Source organism: Alligator mississippiensis, chromosome 12 (genome assembly GCF_030867095.1).
Source record: "Alligator mississippiensis isolate rAllMis1 chromosome 12, rAllMis1, whole genome shotgun sequence".
Classification (NCBI taxonomy): domain Eukaryota; kingdom Metazoa; phylum Chordata; order Crocodylia; family Alligatoridae; genus Alligator; species Alligator mississippiensis.
In genome coordinates, this window is record NC_081835.1 from 4,160,560 (window position 1) to 4,177,874 (window position 17,315).

A 17,315-nucleotide genomic window follows, 5' to 3' on the forward strand; every position below is an offset into this window, starting at 1 on the left:
GAAGAATCACAACTTTATCTACACACCGAGAGAAAAGCTTAAGAATACAAATCTTGAAGAAACTAATAAAGAATGCAACGTTTCCCGACCGCCCCCCTAAATAAGGGCACAGCTTTGAAAGCCAGTCTCATGATTTCTTCAACAGGACTCATGCTTTTTGGCCATCTGGAGTTGACATTGCTGTCAACTGTCAATCCGGGGTTGACAATGCAGAATTTGTGGCCACCTGAATTGTCTTCATGGAGCCAAATAAAATCAATAAGCTGCCTCAGCTCAATTTCTAGCATGGCCAAGACAGTCGGTAGAGACTAGTGGCACAACCGGCACTCCTGTTGGAGGGTCAAGCAGGCAAGCCAAGGATTCAGCATGCGGCGAAGCTGAAATGCCTCTCACCACTAGACAGGAGTGCCCTCCAGGGCTGGCACTGAAGTACACTCATGCATGGGGGGCAGTCTGCTGCTGTCTGCTGCAAGTTTTTAGTGAGTTTTTGTCTCCAGGGCTCGTATAATGTTAACACACAAAACCCATTCAGTTTGGGTCAGGCCCTGTTAGTGTACATTGGTACATCAGTCAGCATAATGAGCCTCTGCTCCCAAATGGGGCCTTTGGGGCACCAATGCAAAATTAGTGATTTTAAGGGAGTCAGATGGTAAAACTTCCTTGAAGACAACCGTGTTGTAATGCAGGCAGGCTGCTGCCCCAAGATCTGGCCAAAATGATCCTGATATTTTAAAACTGATTCTTAACCGCATGCTGCAGCACCCTGGGGTGCCTTGAGAGCCTTTTAAGGGTGCTGCACCGTGTTAGGTGTGCCAGCATGATTCACGAGATAAACCCAGAGGTTTCAAATAGGAATCCCCAATGTTAAAAACATTCTGACCTGTTGTGGTCTTGGCAACAGAAGAATTGCTCTAGTATTTTTCTGTAGCCAGAAAAAGGAGCGAAAACCAGAAAAGATGGCATTTGCAAAGGGGTGCCTTGGGACTCACAAGGTTGAGAACCGCTGTTCTAAAATAAGGGATAGTTGCATTCAGCTACTATTTCAAGGATTTAATTCTAGGTGTTTCTTAACAAAGACAAAGAGGTGTGTTAACTAGTTTAGGGAGGTAGTTTCTCTGCCACACTGCTGGCAATATATTCATGACAGTCCACCAACAGGCCACAGGGCCACCAACCTGCCATGTGATTTGGGGTTCTCCCACATCATCTTCCTGCGATTTCCCCTCTCCTCCCAAGCTCTGCCTGTTTATCAAGGCCACGGGCTCTTCAAGGCAAATGCAGGCGATCCAGCACCTAAAGTACTGGGGCTCTGATCTCAACTGAGGTCTCAAGGGATTACTATGACACGAGCGATCATCATTAGCAAGATACTAAGAGCACTCTTAGGAGCGTCATCATCCAAGAGGAAAACATCTGACCGTACACGGGGAAAAGAACTAGGCTAAGAAAATGTACGTACACGTTGAATTGGGCTCCAAATATTTTTAAACCATTTGTTCTTCCTTGAAACGAGCCTTTTTGTTTCTCTGTTACTTTCTGGTCCGTCGTGATTTCTGGGCAAATGAATAACCTGGACATACCCAGTCAACGGAGCTGGGGCCCAACAGGCTTACAGAAACCCAGGGCATATCTCTGGGAGCACCCTGACACCTGAGTTATTAAAACCCTGGATTACTGAAATGCAGAGTCTGTCTTGGAATAAAAACAAATCAAATTAATCCCAAAACCATTAAGAGAGACCCACTGTCCCCAGTCATTTTTAAAACCCCGCTGCTTTTAAAGACTCTCCATTCAATCTATTATACCAACAAATGGAGGCCTCTTCTTGAATTCAGGCAACTCATTATTGCCCATTATTATACTTAATCGGTCTCTCTGCAGATGTTGCACCCAGCTTGGAAGTGGACAGTGGCTTTCTGAAACCTCGGTTACGCACAAATTAGCAGCTCCTGAAGGTGCCACATAAGCTGGCCATGCTCAAGGTAGGAGGAAAGAATCGGTTTTAGATGCCAGAATAAAATGCCTGATCAGAGAATTCAAAGTCTGCTCAACTTGCGGGCGTATGAAAAATGCTGAGGAAACTCAGATTTACTTCCAGTGAAATCTGCCTTGTTTAAGGCACAGTATTAGGTTCTGCTGTGCCACCTTGTGTTACATCACATTAAAGCTAAGATAAAACAACGCTCTGCAATTTGATTTACTCCAAGTTTACAAAGTCACTATTAAAAAATAAAATAAAACCAAGCCCACAAAAACCTGGGGGGGCAGGGGGAGTTCAAAAATTTAAGTGGTATTTCATAGCTTTAGCTATTCATTTAAACCAGCCTCACTTTTTCTTCACATAAAGGACTTATTCCCTGCTGAAAGATGAGATGGTTCACAGAATAAAAAAAAATCTCAATGGGAAGATTTCAGGCAATTTCTTCTTCTAGCAAATCCCGTTTTCCCTCCTGACTTTATAACTGGTCTGAACTGTCCACATCACTGTGACAGCTGTGCTCCAGCATCCAACATGCACTGCACTATTACAGGGGTTGGTAAACACAAGGGATTATACTCCTTCCACATCCCCCAAGAGCTAAAATTATCGTGCCAGTCCAATTAATTACCCAGTTCCTTCACTGGTTTCCAGGGGCTGCACGTTTATAAAACCATTCTGACTCTTTAAACATGATTTTATGATCAAAACCAAAACGCAGATCAACTACTCTGCATTACTCTGCCTGAACATCCAAAATACCTGCAGCGATCAGATGCAGAGGAGGGAGAAGCATGGTGGGTACAAAAGTGCCGTATTAGCACAGGAACGACAGGCACCTGATACAACACTCGCTTTGACCCTCATGTAGACGATGTGGACATCTATGATTTTTTTTCCCATTGCTTCTTTCTGAAATAGCAGAAGTACCACCAAGCTGCTGATGTACAGTACAAAAGGAAATGTTGGGTTTTAAATCACTAACAATTTAACATCGGGTGCCTTTATACGCCAGAGCAGCAAAATCTGGACAGCTCTACAGCCCCAGATTACTACCTCCCTACAACGTATGATAAATAGGGATCAGATATTACAACCCTATTAAACCAGAGACGGTGTTTTAACTTGTTACCTAACTTATTTTTACGAGACTGGTTAATAAAAGGGAGGAACTTCATTTTGAATAAAGTCTAATGACTTGTCTGTCTTTTCTGTCTTGATGCGATTGGACGACCGGCTCTACATTTTCACCGATCTGAATTCCTCCTTCCTTCCCAAACGAGTGTCTCAAGGCAAACGGTAACTTAAAAAAAAATCAATGGGTTTTGATATTAATCTAGATGGGTTTCACAATGATGTGAAATTGTTTCATCAATATTTTAAAAAAAATCTAATTAGATTCCTAATTTATACAGAACCTTGCATTCAAAGCTAATTTTTAGAATTAAACACTTAAGGCATGAAATATCTATTTTCTTAATCACAGTATAATTTTTTCATTTCACACCTTATTTTTTGGCATTTTTAAAGCAGAACACCCTTCTCTCGTGGAATATGTGAATTCAGGAGGAATCTTACACTGGTTACCTGCCAAGAGCTATAGGCAGGGGTGTTAATGGATGAGGAAGGATGCGATGAACATATCTACGGGGAGATTACCAGCTGGGAGGCTTTGATGGTTTTATCCATGGCAGAGGCCAAGAGGAAGGGAAGGTAGGATTTGAAAAGAGTTAAGGGTCAGTTGGGCGCACCAGATGGCAGGGTTCAGGCAGCTTTACAAAGATGCAGAAAATAGATGTGTCCTGAAGGGGCTGCCACAGTCTGGACTACTAGCATTTGAGAGAGCCACCACGAAGGACGAAGGATTCAGCACCAGTGAGGCCACATCTGGAGTCCTGTGCTCAGTTTTGAGCCCCTCCACTACAGAAAGGATGTGGACACATTGGAGAGAGTCCAGTGGAGGGGAATGAAAACGGTTTGGGGCTGGAGGACAGGACTGGTGAGGAGAGGCTGAGGGAATTGGGTTTATTGAGTCTGCAGAAAAGAAGACTGAGGGTGGATTTGAGAGCAGCCTTCACCTCCCTGCAGGGGGGCTGCAAAGAGGATGGAGGTGGACTGGTCTCAGTGGGGGCAGATGGCAGGACAAGGAGCAATGGGCTCAAGCTGCAGCATGGGAAGTTGAGGTTAGATATTAGGAAAAACTCTCTCACTAGGAGGGTAGTAAAACACTGCAACAGGTTACCCAGAGAGGTGGTGGACTCTCCATCCTTGGAGGTGTTTAAGACCTGGCTAGACAAAGCCTTTGCTGGGATGCTGTAGTTGGGGCTGGTCCTGCTTGGAGCAGAGGGTTGGACTAGATGCGATCTCCTGAGCTCCCTTCCAACCCTCACTTTTTACAATTCAATACAAGTGAAAGCACGCCACGTATACCCAGAGGAAGACAAGGAGGAGAGTTTGGATGGGCCTGACAGTGCAAGTCGAGCTACAAAACCCCCCACAAACCTCACAAGTTCTGAAACACAAGAGAAGTTTCAGAACTGAATTGAAATGTATTTTCTACTGACGGGAACTTTTGACCCTCTTTAATTTTCCCTGAGCCTGAGGAAGGGCATGTGTGCCTGAAAGCTTGCAGAAAACGATAATTTTTTTGCAGTTGCTTAGTTGGTCTAATCAAAGGTATCATCTCTGAACCAAGAGTCTCAGCATTGTGCATTTTGAAACACAAGAGAGGAACTAACGTGCATCAAGCACAAGCACGGTGCCGCAGGGGGTAAATTCCCCCCGTTCAACAAATCTGCAAGAGCACATCTCTACTCGCAGGCAGATCAGAGGGATCACTGCTCCACACACCCACAGAATTACAAGCTGGAAGAATGAAACTTAGGGCCACGATCCTTAGCCCAGACACATGCTTGCATTCCCAGACAAGCTGGACTGGTGGTGATGGTGGGAGGTGGGGAGCAGAGGGCTTCTGGGTGGATCCAAGGAAAAAAATCCATTGGCTTTTACTTATTACAGGCTGAAAAAACCTCAGACCTCATGATGTATTCTTCCAAGTCTGGCTTAGAGGAGTACATAGCGAGGGATGCACACATACACTGGGGGCGGCCACTTGACCCCAAGTGACAAACTTCTACCCGTGATCTGGAGTCTCTCTCTCCGTGTCTTGCCATTCAGCAGCTGCTAGAGCAGTTTGAAATTTTCTGGCAGCTAGGCACTTACGCAGCACGATTTTTGCCTCGCTCCTTGCTGCAAGCCTAAAGGGCAAACAGAAGAGAGCGGCTTGCTCAACAGAGTTCAAGTCTTTGGCGAATAGCTAATTGCAGCTCTAATTACGATGGTTTCACATCATTAGGGAAAGTGACTAAAAAGCAGATATAAGACTAATGATGCAAGATTAGATATTGCTTTTTATTTTATTTTTTTTGCTTGGCTCTATTACCATTTAATGATTTATCTTCCCGCAATCCTGAGAAGCTGGGTAAAGTGACCCAGTTTCTTCTGGGAGTGGGCTCTCAACATGCATCTTTCAGGCCTTGAACCTGAAAGGTGCTGAAAACCCTTATTTCCTATTGAAGCCACCAAGAGCTAAACATAGTCACCGCACTATGGCAGCACTTGTTCAGAAGTATCCGATTAGCAAAACTATGGACCCTTCAACTTGACCCAACCATCCATCCTCACGTGACTAAGGACTGTGCCAAAGCCTCCAATTTTACTTACCAAGCACTCAGATATTATAGTGGCGGCAATGGTTCAAACCTGGTATATAGGGAGAGAGGTAGGTAGACAGTGAGATGTTATTTTTATGGCTTCCTTCTCCCCTCTAAACACTGACCAAACTGGTCCTCCACAAAAGACCAAGCTCTATTTCTCAAGCAGGTCTTTCTCCAATTAAATGTAAATTGGGTACTAGTGAAACCTATTAGCAAACTGAACATCTCTGTGCATCTGCCCAAGGGGCTATAGCCTGAGGTTGCTCTAAAATGGACTGGAATAGCTAGTGCAGAATAAACTACTCTGGATTAGCTCTCCATGTGGACAGCCTATTCTGGCATAAAACTTTTATCCCAGAATAGTTACACTGCTTAGGAACTGGATTTACCCTTCTGTTATAGTTGGGTTTTTTTGGGTTTGGGGTTTTTTTTCCCTAAACAGTATCCATACGGGGAGATATTCCCACAATAGCTTCTCCAGGCAAGTTCCATGTACAGACAAGGCCTTCCTACAAAGTGGATTTTACTGCATGAATCAGCTCCAAAACACCAAATCTGGGACAATCTGTTGGTTTCTTTGACTACTTCAGTGTTACTAGGAAACTGTGCAGTCACACATATTTAAAACAAAGCTACGCTTGCCTTCTGCTCTTGCCTATTAACATTAACACTATAAGACTATTGAGACTGAACTAATTCATGCAATTTTCAGCTACGTGTTTGTGAGCACCCAGACACACACAGTCACATGTGCATGCACGCACACACACGCAGTTGAACTTTTGCATGTACTTACTTGTAGCACCTTTTGATGCACGAACAAGGAAAAGAGATCAGTACTTTTGTGCTGCCCTACACACCGCTCCATAAAATTGCAAATGATGTAGTGGAATGTAACAAATCCTAAATAGCATTTTTCTCTCATCTTGTGTTATTCCTAGGAGTGGCTTTTGGATAGTGCAGGCGTAGCGATATTTTTTCAGCAGTGTAGCACCCAGGGTAAAATTTCAGACCTATCTTTTGTACGCAGCATCTTGCCTTCCCTCATTCACAAGCAACTGCAAGACTTTGTTGGCACAAACTATCTACTTACAGGAAGTCAAAACTTCAGCTGAAGGTATGTCACAGTAAATGTTGTTCAGGCTTCTCTCCCAGGCTACGCACTTCGTATCTTAATTACACCTAATTGTTGGGAGAACACCAGTGGCTTGGAGCTGACGGAGCTTTTCGCATCTTGTGCGCATCTCTTTCTGATATTCTTCTGCTTGATTAGTAAACCACTACTGGCAAACGTTATGGACAGCTCTGAGCACCAGCCTCAGCATTACTGGATGTCTGAATGAATGCAAACGCTATGAGAATTAAAGAAGGGGCAGACTCTCCCAGACCTCTCCTTTCTGGACAGCAGAGGGAAGAGGAGGTAAGGGCGTCCAGCCCCAAACCCCGCAGAAGAAACACTTCCAGAGACTTGAAGAAGCTTCTTGCTAACAGGAGCCGAGCTCATTTCTGGAATCGGATCAAAATAAATAGCGACGCTTGTCTGAGGCCGGACGGGCAAAAATAGGGCAAGGTAAAGTTACTGTAGAAAGGGTCTGAGCGCATCAGATCTCATCTGCTTTCTAGCCAAGTACACTCTGCCACTTTTTCTCCAAGGATGTTTTCAAGGTTGTGCCTACTATCACCTCTGCACGTTCTGCCAAGCTCTAATGAACAGCTTCACAGGATAACGTTATTCTGATGTTGAGAAAAGCACATTTCAATTATCTACTGCGTGTCAGGCCCACGACTGTTTCAAACTACCGGACCACAACAGCACAAATGGCAAGGCCATTACAATCAGGTCCAAATGCCAAGGCCGTTAGGCCTGTAACGAGAGATGAAGGAAGGTGATTGGTACACTAGCTGAGAAGTTATTAGCAACTTCTCAGCCATCTGTATGCACTCAGTTGATCAATATGCATACTGGAAGAATTAAGGCAGAAAGGAGATTCATCAATATGATCGGTGATTGATCATTTACTTTCCCATTAAAACTCTCCACTTTTATTTCCTGACCAAGCCTTCTCATTAGACCTCCGAGCCGTACGGAAGATGATTAAATGCCAACTATGGTTCATATCACTAATGCAGGATAGTAACAGATATATTTATATTCTTTCCAGGAAAATTAATAATACCTGATGTTTCTCTTCTGACTGTAGATGTAGAAACTTGCTACCAAGCACATAAATCATTTACCAGGCTTATGGTATATTTTAAAGGCTCTCAGTAAAAGAGTGATTCAAAAGTCACTCTGATTCTGCAGAAACCAGTGTATAAAACTCAATGTATTCAGGTCCTTACTTTTTGATTCACTATTAACATGTAAAATATAGTCAACACTTCAAGAGTGGGAAGAACAAGGAAGCATTTGCTTTACTAGAGCATCCATCCATTACTAGAGCAAGGCACTAGAATTGCTGGCCTTCATTTCCAGAAGTGATAGACCCATCTGAGATGCCTTCAAGGGGTCCAAGTCTCAGAAAATGCTGAGGGCCCACCCTCTGGGTCCCCAGTCTCTCCTAGGTTCAGCTCAAGCAGACTGAACATCAAGAGTTGCTTTGGAAAGAAATGCCCAGCTCCACCCATGCACATGAAAACTAAAAATATGCAAATTCAGGTCCCAGGCTTGCCAGTCAAGGAGATGCTGCAAGGGGAAAAAAAGCATTTCCCATATTACTGAGACCCGCATTTGCACATTTCTGTCTCGGCTCCAGTTAAGTGAGCATGATGCTTGTCAGGGGACTGATTAAAAGGAAACAACTGCAGGACTGAAATGAAAATGAAACGAAGTACAGCAATATGTTGGACACCCCCCATGGGCTGGCCATGTGTTTGTGCATCCAGTGCACCCTCTGGAAACAGCTTGTCCCCCATGGAAATTTCCAAGCACTTGCTGGCTTGATGAAGATAACAATGAAAACAATTTGGAAAGGTTTAAGAAAAGGATTTCTGTGCCAACTGCTGCCCGCCGGTTGGCGGGGAGGTAGCATTCAGCGCATATTCCTGGACCGAACTCAGAGCTCATTTTAGCTCTCGCTGCTCAAACCTGCCAGCAGGTGCCAAAATCTGAACGTATCCACACAGGATACAAAGTGGTGCGCAAGGCAGGGGACGGAGCAGAGCCTGGGTCTCCACGGCCTCAAAGACATCACTCCTCTTGCATCGTGGTACAACAGAGACCTACATGGGTCTCCAGAGGCTATGGAGAGAGGGCACATGGCTGGTATGATGCACCCCATTACATCTGCCTACTCCCCTAGCAATACAATGTAGCTGAATCACTGGAACTTTAACCCTAAATTAAACCGAATTAAAGTTTCAAGGTTTTGCTAAGCTTGTATCCTTACAGGAGTCCTGCCCACTGGGCTGCAGAGACCTCGAGGGGAGGACAGCAGGGTGGGGAGCCGCAAGCCTGCACCGGGCAGCCTGCATCCTCCCCACCCCCTGGGTCCGCCCGTGGGGAAGTGGGGTGCTAACCTGGGCTTGGGCACTGCTGGTGGGGCAAGGGGGCAGTGGGTGGGGAGTAAGGGGCACCTGGGGTTGTGGGGGGCTGCGGGTTGGGAGTGAAGGGCCATGCTGCGGAAAAGGGGTCATAAAAGGGGTCGTATTGAGGAAACATTTGGGAAGCGCTAGTCTGCATCATGAGACGTGCAGAACCTCACCAAGCTTGATCCTGATTATTAGGGTGGAGAGAAGCGACAGTCACCTAAAAGTGGGATCACCAGCTATTTTAGTGCACAGCTCTCATCAGCACAGGATCATCCAAGGGGCTGGACCCCATGATCTCTCAAGGTCCCTTCCAGCCTTGAACTTCGGTGAATCTTCTCCTATTCACCTCTCTTTGCCTCTTGTGCTCATATACAGTATAGCCTCATAAATCTGGATATCAGATATCTGGAATTCTTGAAAATCTGGCACTTTTTAATACTCCACTAGATTGGGGAGTAGCGGCAGCAGGGGGGAAGCTTGCACGTGGCAGCTGCCACCACCATCCCATACCACCGCTCCAGGACCGGCCGCCGCTACCTCTCCCCTCCCCTGGGACCGGCGGCCGCTCTGGTTTAAAAAATCCAGAGTTTTCAAATTTCCGGCAGATGCTCAGTCCCGAGCATGCCAGACTCATGAGGTTATACTGTACCCTTAATTTCCCAAGCTGAGGCATGGGTGCTCTTTGGTCGGTCTCTTTTTAACAGATCTGCAAACGGGCTCGAGACTGCCTATTGCTCAACCAAGCTTGTCCCAGCCTGTCGGGCTTTGCTGAGACCATCATGCTTTGCAACACCACAACGGGAAGCTTACTGTCTATGTGCTGAACGGATGGCAACGGAGCATGCTCAGAAGTTATTTTTCCAGTGGCTGACTGCTTTTGGAGATTTTAATTCCCACCTCCCTCCCTAAGGCCAGCCACAAAATAACCCTCCCACAACAATTATGCATATTCCTAGTTTGGAGGGTATCTGTCCTTGGGTATGTTTGAGTTCTCAGTGAAAACCCCCCCCACTATGCCCCATGCATAGACTATTGCTAATTTTCTGACCCCTTCAATCTCCTAAGAAGTCCCCAGAGCTTTCTGACGACTGATACAAGGGAAATTTGAGCCTCCAAAGCCAGTTTGTACAAGTATTTGAAAACAGGATTGACGATGGAAACTGTCAAGTAACCATAACAATCACAAGCTCTCTACCAAAAAGACTGTATGCATATATATCTGATGCATGTGTATAAGTCTATCTATATATGTGTCCACTGCAACCCAAAGAGATGGAAATAATGAATTATATTATAGTAAGATGGGAACCCACTTGGGGAGGACATTTTCTACACCGTACACCCGAAGGCTGTTCATAGAGAAAGATTTAGGACAGCAAACATTTTTGCATTACTGAAAAGGGATACACGACCTACCTCCTCGCTGCACCAGCAGTGTGACTTCGCTCCCTTTAGGACATTCAATCAGCATATCCACCACCTGGTTGTGAGTGAGGCTCTGCACATTCTTCTTGTTGACTTCAACTATTAGATCCCCTTCTTTTAGGCCCCGGCACCGCGGGCTGTCCACAATTTGTTTCACTCTTTGGCCCCCACCGCCAGGACTGTCTGCTATAGTAAAACCAAAGCCCATGGGCCCTTTCACAATATGCACGGTTATGAGTTCAGGTTGGGTTGCTATAGAAGAAGCCAAAGAGACAGTATCATTGGGGTAACTATGGGATCCGTTAGAAGAGACCTCAGTCGGACTGCTTGGCCGTGGCTCCTTTGTGCCGTTTACTTTCCCTGTTTTACTACTGTGGCTTGCTGGAGAATCATAGTTTTCCTGCCCATTTACAATGATGGGCTCTTTATCCAAAATCGCCACGGACGTCACCAGGCTGGTGTTTGGGTCGTCGGGGTCAAAGGGCAGAGGGTAACCGCGGCACAGTTCAAGGTCCACGCTGGCACCGATTGGAATGGACTGGAAGATTTTAACCACTTGAGCGTGTGTGTGTCCCAGCACACAGGTATCGTTCACGCTGACTATAACGTCTCCTGCGGAGCAAACAGAGACAACAAACAGATACACACGGTCAGGTCATTGCTTTCATGCACCACGCTTTTTTTAAAAAAAAAACAGCTGTTTTCAATGCTGAAAGACTCCTATCTTCAGGTGAGATTCAGTCCAATGGTACCACTCTGCTTTCTCTCTCACAGCATCCTGCTACACATTCAAATGAAAGCTAGACAGAAACCGGCTACAGAGTTGTCACACATTCAAGCACTAACTTCATAGCTGGCTGGCTCTCTTTATAGCTAGACGGACGTTTTGATTGTGTGATAATTACTTTGCCCATGTGGCTGGTCCAAATTTATTGTGTGATTAACCAGTTAATTGTGGGATAATTACTTTGAACTTGTGGTTGGTCTAAATTTATTGCGCGGTTAACCAGTTAATTGCATAACATCTGTAATGTGTAGCAGGGCACGCGGACTTCTACTGGCATAATCATCTAAGCAGTAATAGCATTTACATGCTTTTCTGCCTGTTAGACAAAGGGACCAAAGTTGTTGTACCCAGGCAAGTGAGAGCTATTTTAGGGCAATCTGCACACAAAAGAATTATTGCATATATACATTTTTTGCATGCACCGACATTTTTTTTTTTTTTTAGCAAAAAAGTGAAACTTGCCTCATTTGAAAAAAAAAAAATTCAAACATCGTGACAATATATGGCCCATTTAACATTTATTGCAATGCTCAGTGCTGACTATTATACACTCCACTACAGCTGACATATGACTGAAGCAAAATGAAGATCCTCTGAATAAAACAGAAGGCTTGCAACTACCAACTACACAAACGTGGTGCCGTAGAGCGCGGCTCACACCGACCCCATCCTCCAGCCTGAGTATGGATGAAGTTACGATGTGTTTATGATGTAGCGGAGAGGCCAGGGTGCTGAAGACAACAGAGCTGTGGCTCTCGAGCCGCCTGCCTGGAGATGAGTTGGTGGCACCTTATCTCCAAGAGTTGGTGGCACCCCGTCGCAGTCGCAGCAAAGGCATTGCCCCTTTGCTGTCCGTGGTGCTGGGCACACACATTGCACGTAAAGCAGGAAGGAAAAAAAAAAAGGTAGGGGGCCTGAATGCCTCTGCATGGGAAATGCAACAGGAGAGATAGATAAGAAGAGCTCAGCTAGCCATGCATCCACAAAATACCACCATCAGATCCATTTTCTTCAGTGCACTAGGGGTAGATCTGTATTGGTGGTTGCTCCTACATCCAAACCTGCCCAACATCTATACTAAAAGCCCTTTATCTTGCCCTGCCCTGGGCAGTGGCCCAGACCATGCCAGGATGCTCTCCTGAGCACCAGAGCCCCCAGCCCATGTGTCCCCAGCTGCATGGTCAGAGCCCAGGCGAAGGGGTGCAGAGACAGCATCCAGCTCTTCTGTATCCTGCTTCCTGCAATGCTGCCTGTGATGGGAGCCAAGGATGGGAGACACACATAGAGACATGATTCCTAGAAGGCATTGCGGTCACAAGAGTCAAGCTTTCTATTACTTGTCTCTCCTTTTGTGCTTCCTCCATCCTGTTGTGGATAGGGAAGGGTTGGGAAGAGATGAGAGCCCTCAGATACACCCTGCGTTGTTTCTCAGCACCTTGGGGTGATTATTGCAATGCAGCATCAGGCAGCTCCCTGAATTACTGGCTCAAGAAGTGGCTGCTTATGTTCCCAATGTTCAGCATCTCAGTGCCAAGTCCTGAACCAAGGATTTCAGGATCTGTTACCCAAGCTCTGCCAAGGACCTGCTACAAGACCATGAACTATTCGCTCAGCTGTTGCAAGATGGAGCTATAACAATCTTTACCTACCCCAGGATACAAAGAGGCTCTGTAGATGCAAACAGGAGTACTACTTCTTCTTTTTCACCCGAGCAGTTACCTGTCTCCATTTTGCCATCCAGCGCCGCAGGACCATCCAGCACCAAACTTTTGATTTGGAGAAATTCGTCCGGTTCATCCCCTCCGACCACCGTGAAGCCGAAACCCCTGCTGCTTTTCCTGAGCTTAGTGTGGATGAACTTCCCTTTCAGTTCAGAAGGATTCCGTGTAAAAAAGGGTTTTCCTGTTTAGAAAGTTTTGAAAGTCCATAAATACACAGGAAAAAAAAAAAATCTGATCCATTTTAACTCCCCCAAGCTCTTCTAGGAGTTTAATGGGCGCAGAGGTGCGCAGGCACAGACGGGAACAGGACGGTGCTCAACTTTACTCTCGCTAGCTATCCACTCCAGTGATGTCCATCATGGAGTAAAGTGCTATACGTGGGTCAAGGAATGGGCACATGAACAATTTACTGTGGGGTAAAGGTGGGCAAGGCAGAGACTTAGTCCCATGTATATACTCATCCTCCGAATTAAGCTGAGTAACAGTGCGTACCATTTACCAAGCAGCAGCTCAGGGGCAATACAGCTCTCCCCAGCCCCAATAAGCTTTCTGAAAAGATCTTGCTCCTTTTCAGTATCATCCCCAACCCTGCTGCCTATAATGACTAACCACCAAACTGTGAAGGCTAATCATGGCCTTCAGATCATATTTAAAGCATGGGCTTCCCCCCCCTCCTGCAGTCTGCCTGACATGCATGCAACACTGTACTCAGTAGCATGGATCACACGGAAACCACTGGACCAGACTGGCTGTAGTGGAGAAGTGTCACCAGGGGTCTCCAGGAGCCAGCTATGGACCGAAGGCACCCTAGAAGGCAAGTGGTTCTGGGGAGATAGAATAAAAGCATCTAAAAATGCAGCATCTTTGCCCTTGCCACTCATTTTAAGGCACAAACCCAGAAGGGAAGAAAAAGGCTGTGTCATTAAGCTCCCTGGTGACAGCTCCAGGACCGGCAAGACCCTCCAAGTACTGTAAGTAGGTTGGTCGATGCTCATTTGCAAACTCCTACAACGTCTGCAGTCTTTGGCTGGCAAAGGCAAGTCTCCAGGGAGCTGCTGGCTCTGTGCGATGCCCGGCCCCCCCAGTGACACAGCTCTGCAGAGAGCATTTCCCATTTGAAAAATGTCAGCAGGGCATGAGGCTCAGGACTCACCTAAAGCCTCTTTGAAATAAAAGAGCCTGGTACCTAGGGATATGGAAGCATTACACTGATAGCTGCATTTTTGTATCCCAGCTACAGTGTTTTTGGGGTGGTGCATACATTTTAAACGATTTTGTGTATTCAACAGAGGCCATAATTAACACGCTCCATGACAAAGCTGCCAGCCACGCTGCTGACTGGTAGCTTTTGGTTATCCAGGCTTTGTGCTGCACTCCCAGACGTGCAGAGTCTCAAGTGGAGGAGGTGACAATTTGGCTACCCCCACCTCCAAAGAAAAAGCTGTTACGGGAGCGATGCATCCGAGAGAGGGAAGATGCAGGTGAGAAACCCTGTCAGGGAGCACCCAGGCAAGCTTCTGCCTTACAAAAGATGGAGGAAGAGGAGGGTGCTCACTTTGCATCACCCCATGAACAGGAAGGGGAACAAATGAGGGGAAGTATTGAGACAACCCCAAACTTATGTTCAGCCATAAGCAGGTAAGAGCTACGTGTAGCTTGAAAGCACAAGAGTTGCGGTTCCTGCAGAGTTCGACCCTCCAGATCCCGCTTGCCTGGTCCAGCCCCACACCACTCATCCGGCCCATGGGGGACGAATGCATTTGAACACCCCTGATCTATAGGCTCCAGCTACATAAAGGCACTGCACAGGTCTCCATGGGCTGGAAATGAGCAGAGACTGGCAAAGGGGCTGTGCTGGAGGCAGGAATGGAAGATACTTGTTTCAGCATCAAGAACAAGCAACTGGGATTGCTTTGGGAAGGATTCCCTGAGTGAGGCCACACAGGCTGACCCAGCGAGCAGGCAAACACTTGGACCTGTTGTACCAGGTCCAGGACTCGGTATTTTTATCCTGGTAAATGTGGGTCATTTATGGGGAGTGTTCAACTCATTGTGACAACAACAAAAAAAATACAGTGCCTTATCTTGGACCCAATATTTTCTTACTGCACATGCTGGAGAGAAGAGTTTTGTGGCACGTGATCTGCAGAGCGTGCAAATACTGGCTTTACGCTGCCTGCTTGCCTTCTCCCCACATCGACACAGATTTCCTGCTCACACTTAATTAAAAATCTGTGGCAAAGCAAAAATGCTGCAGTCACTGGAAAGATTTCCAATGATTGCAGCGAGAGGAAGGAACTTGATAGCCTCATCTCCAGGTCACCTAACTGTACTCATGGTTATGACGAATCCTTATACCGAGCACTATAAGGCCTAGAAGTTTGGGCAGTTCTTGCCCTGTTCTTATGATACTTAAAATAGGTGAGATGTTGAGAGAAGGAGAAACTGGTCCTATTGGGTTACATTTTCCCGGATGCTACAAAAGGTCCTGATGGTCCAGCTCTCTTGTGGGTGCTGGAGAGACAGAGTGCTGCAATAACAATTCCCATCTCCCACTGCCCAACCTGAACCTCATCTCAGCTCTTCCTTGCCCTTACCATGGCCAACCTGGATTACCACCTCTCATAGCCTACAGGGAATTTCTTGGGGTTTTGGCTGCTACGGAAATGGTCTCACTCTCTCCTGAAGGGCTGGCTGCGTAATAGCTGCCGCACGCTGCACTTTATCAAGGCAGGTGATGATTTATGGCAATGGCGATGAACTGGCAACCCTGGAGCTCTAGCAAATGGAGGCCTCTCTCTGTGTGAGCAGTGAAGGCTGCTGGACCCTGAACTTCCTTTACCTGCAGCCAGGAGGAGGGCAATGCACTTGCCCTCCAAAGCAGTCCCCTCTAGCACCCAGCTGCAAACCTCTGCTCCAATGAGTCTCTTAATGCCTAAAGAAAGGGGTTTGCAAACAGCACTTTTTCCCAGTTGGTTTAATAAAAGATATCACATCTACCCGAAGATCTCTTGGCAAAGCTGCTCTGCATCTACCCGTGCCTAACAGGCATAAGGATTTACATGCCTGAGCATCACGTGCATGTGCTCACAGACAGTATGTGTTCCTGCTGCGCTCGGCGACTGCTCCCCACCCAGGGTCTCGGTGACATTCAATCAGCAGCGTGATATGCATGCCCCTCATGCTGTGCTTGGAGGCTTGCCCTTCCTAGGCCTCCGTTACTGAGACACTCGCAAAGCACCAGCACTCTCCAGCGGAAGCTCAGCACCCCCCTGATGGCACAGCACCCCTCAAGAGCCACGTTTCGATGGTCTCTACATCACCCCCACCCCAAAATACCCCTGTGGTGGGATGATTTGCACTGCATTTTTGCAAAATCAGAGGAATCCAGATTGCAGGGGCTTTTCTATCCTTGCCATACTGTTATGGGGTTGGGGGGGGGGGGGGGGTTTGTAAGGAAGTCTGATGGCAACATTTAAATCATCACAAGGAGAAAAGCCTTGCTGGATGTTACCTTGTACTGGAGCTTCCCGAACGGCCTCCTGGTTGTTTGCAGCGTGGTTTGGAGCAGCTGGGGGTGTGAGAGATGGGTGTTCTTCTGTCCACTCTGGAAAGAGAGCGAGGACAAGAAGTCATTCATTATTTTGTTCGTGGTAACACAGAGAGGGCTCGTTTGGCTTGGCATTGTACATGCATACAACTAAGAGCCAAAGATCTGGCAGTCGAAACAGGTAAGATAAAGATTTAGGAATGGAAACAGAGAGGTGAAGTGAGTAGCTCGAGGTCATGCATCAGAGCTTTCTCTACAATCGAGGTCTGGATTGACCTCAAATAGTTTGCATCAGGGTGGAGCAAATATTTACCATGCATCCCATCCGACCTGGCCATACACCTGTTTGTCTTGATGCACAGCAGTAGTACTGATACGGATGGCCAGAGGGTTAGGGCAGGAGTGTTGGAAGGAAGGAATAGGTGCCTCAAGTTCTTCTCCCATCACATAACACACAATTTAAAAGAGGTTACTCTATGTGGCAGGGAAAGCTTTCTGCACACAAAAACTAAAAGTAATGAAACAAAAACAATCCACTTTGCATGAGTTTAACCCTCTTAGGGAGTGAGGAGGATGGGTGGGAGAGGACAGAGACTAAGAAATGGGG

The 17,315-nt window shown here is 46.5% G+C and overlaps 1 protein-coding gene across 21 annotated transcripts in view; it reads right to left on the minus strand.

Annotated features, from left to right (window-relative positions):
- The window catches only part of MAGI1 (membrane associated guanylate kinase, WW and PDZ domain containing 1), a 410,797-nt gene that overhangs the window by 47,538 nt on the left and 345,944 nt on the right, over positions 1-17,315 (minus strand). For all 21 annotated transcript variants that reach the window (XM_019499610.2, XM_019499609.2, XM_019499608.2 and 18 more), the window contains 3 exons: positions 16,673-16,765; positions 13,157-13,339; positions 10,642-11,262 (listed from right to left, as the gene is read on the minus strand). In XM_019499610.2, the coding sequence (XP_019355155.2) occupies positions 10,642-11,262; positions 13,157-13,339; positions 16,673-16,765 (897 nt within the window). The remainder of the gene's footprint in view (positions 1-10,641; positions 11,263-13,156; positions 13,340-16,672; positions 16,766-17,315) is intronic.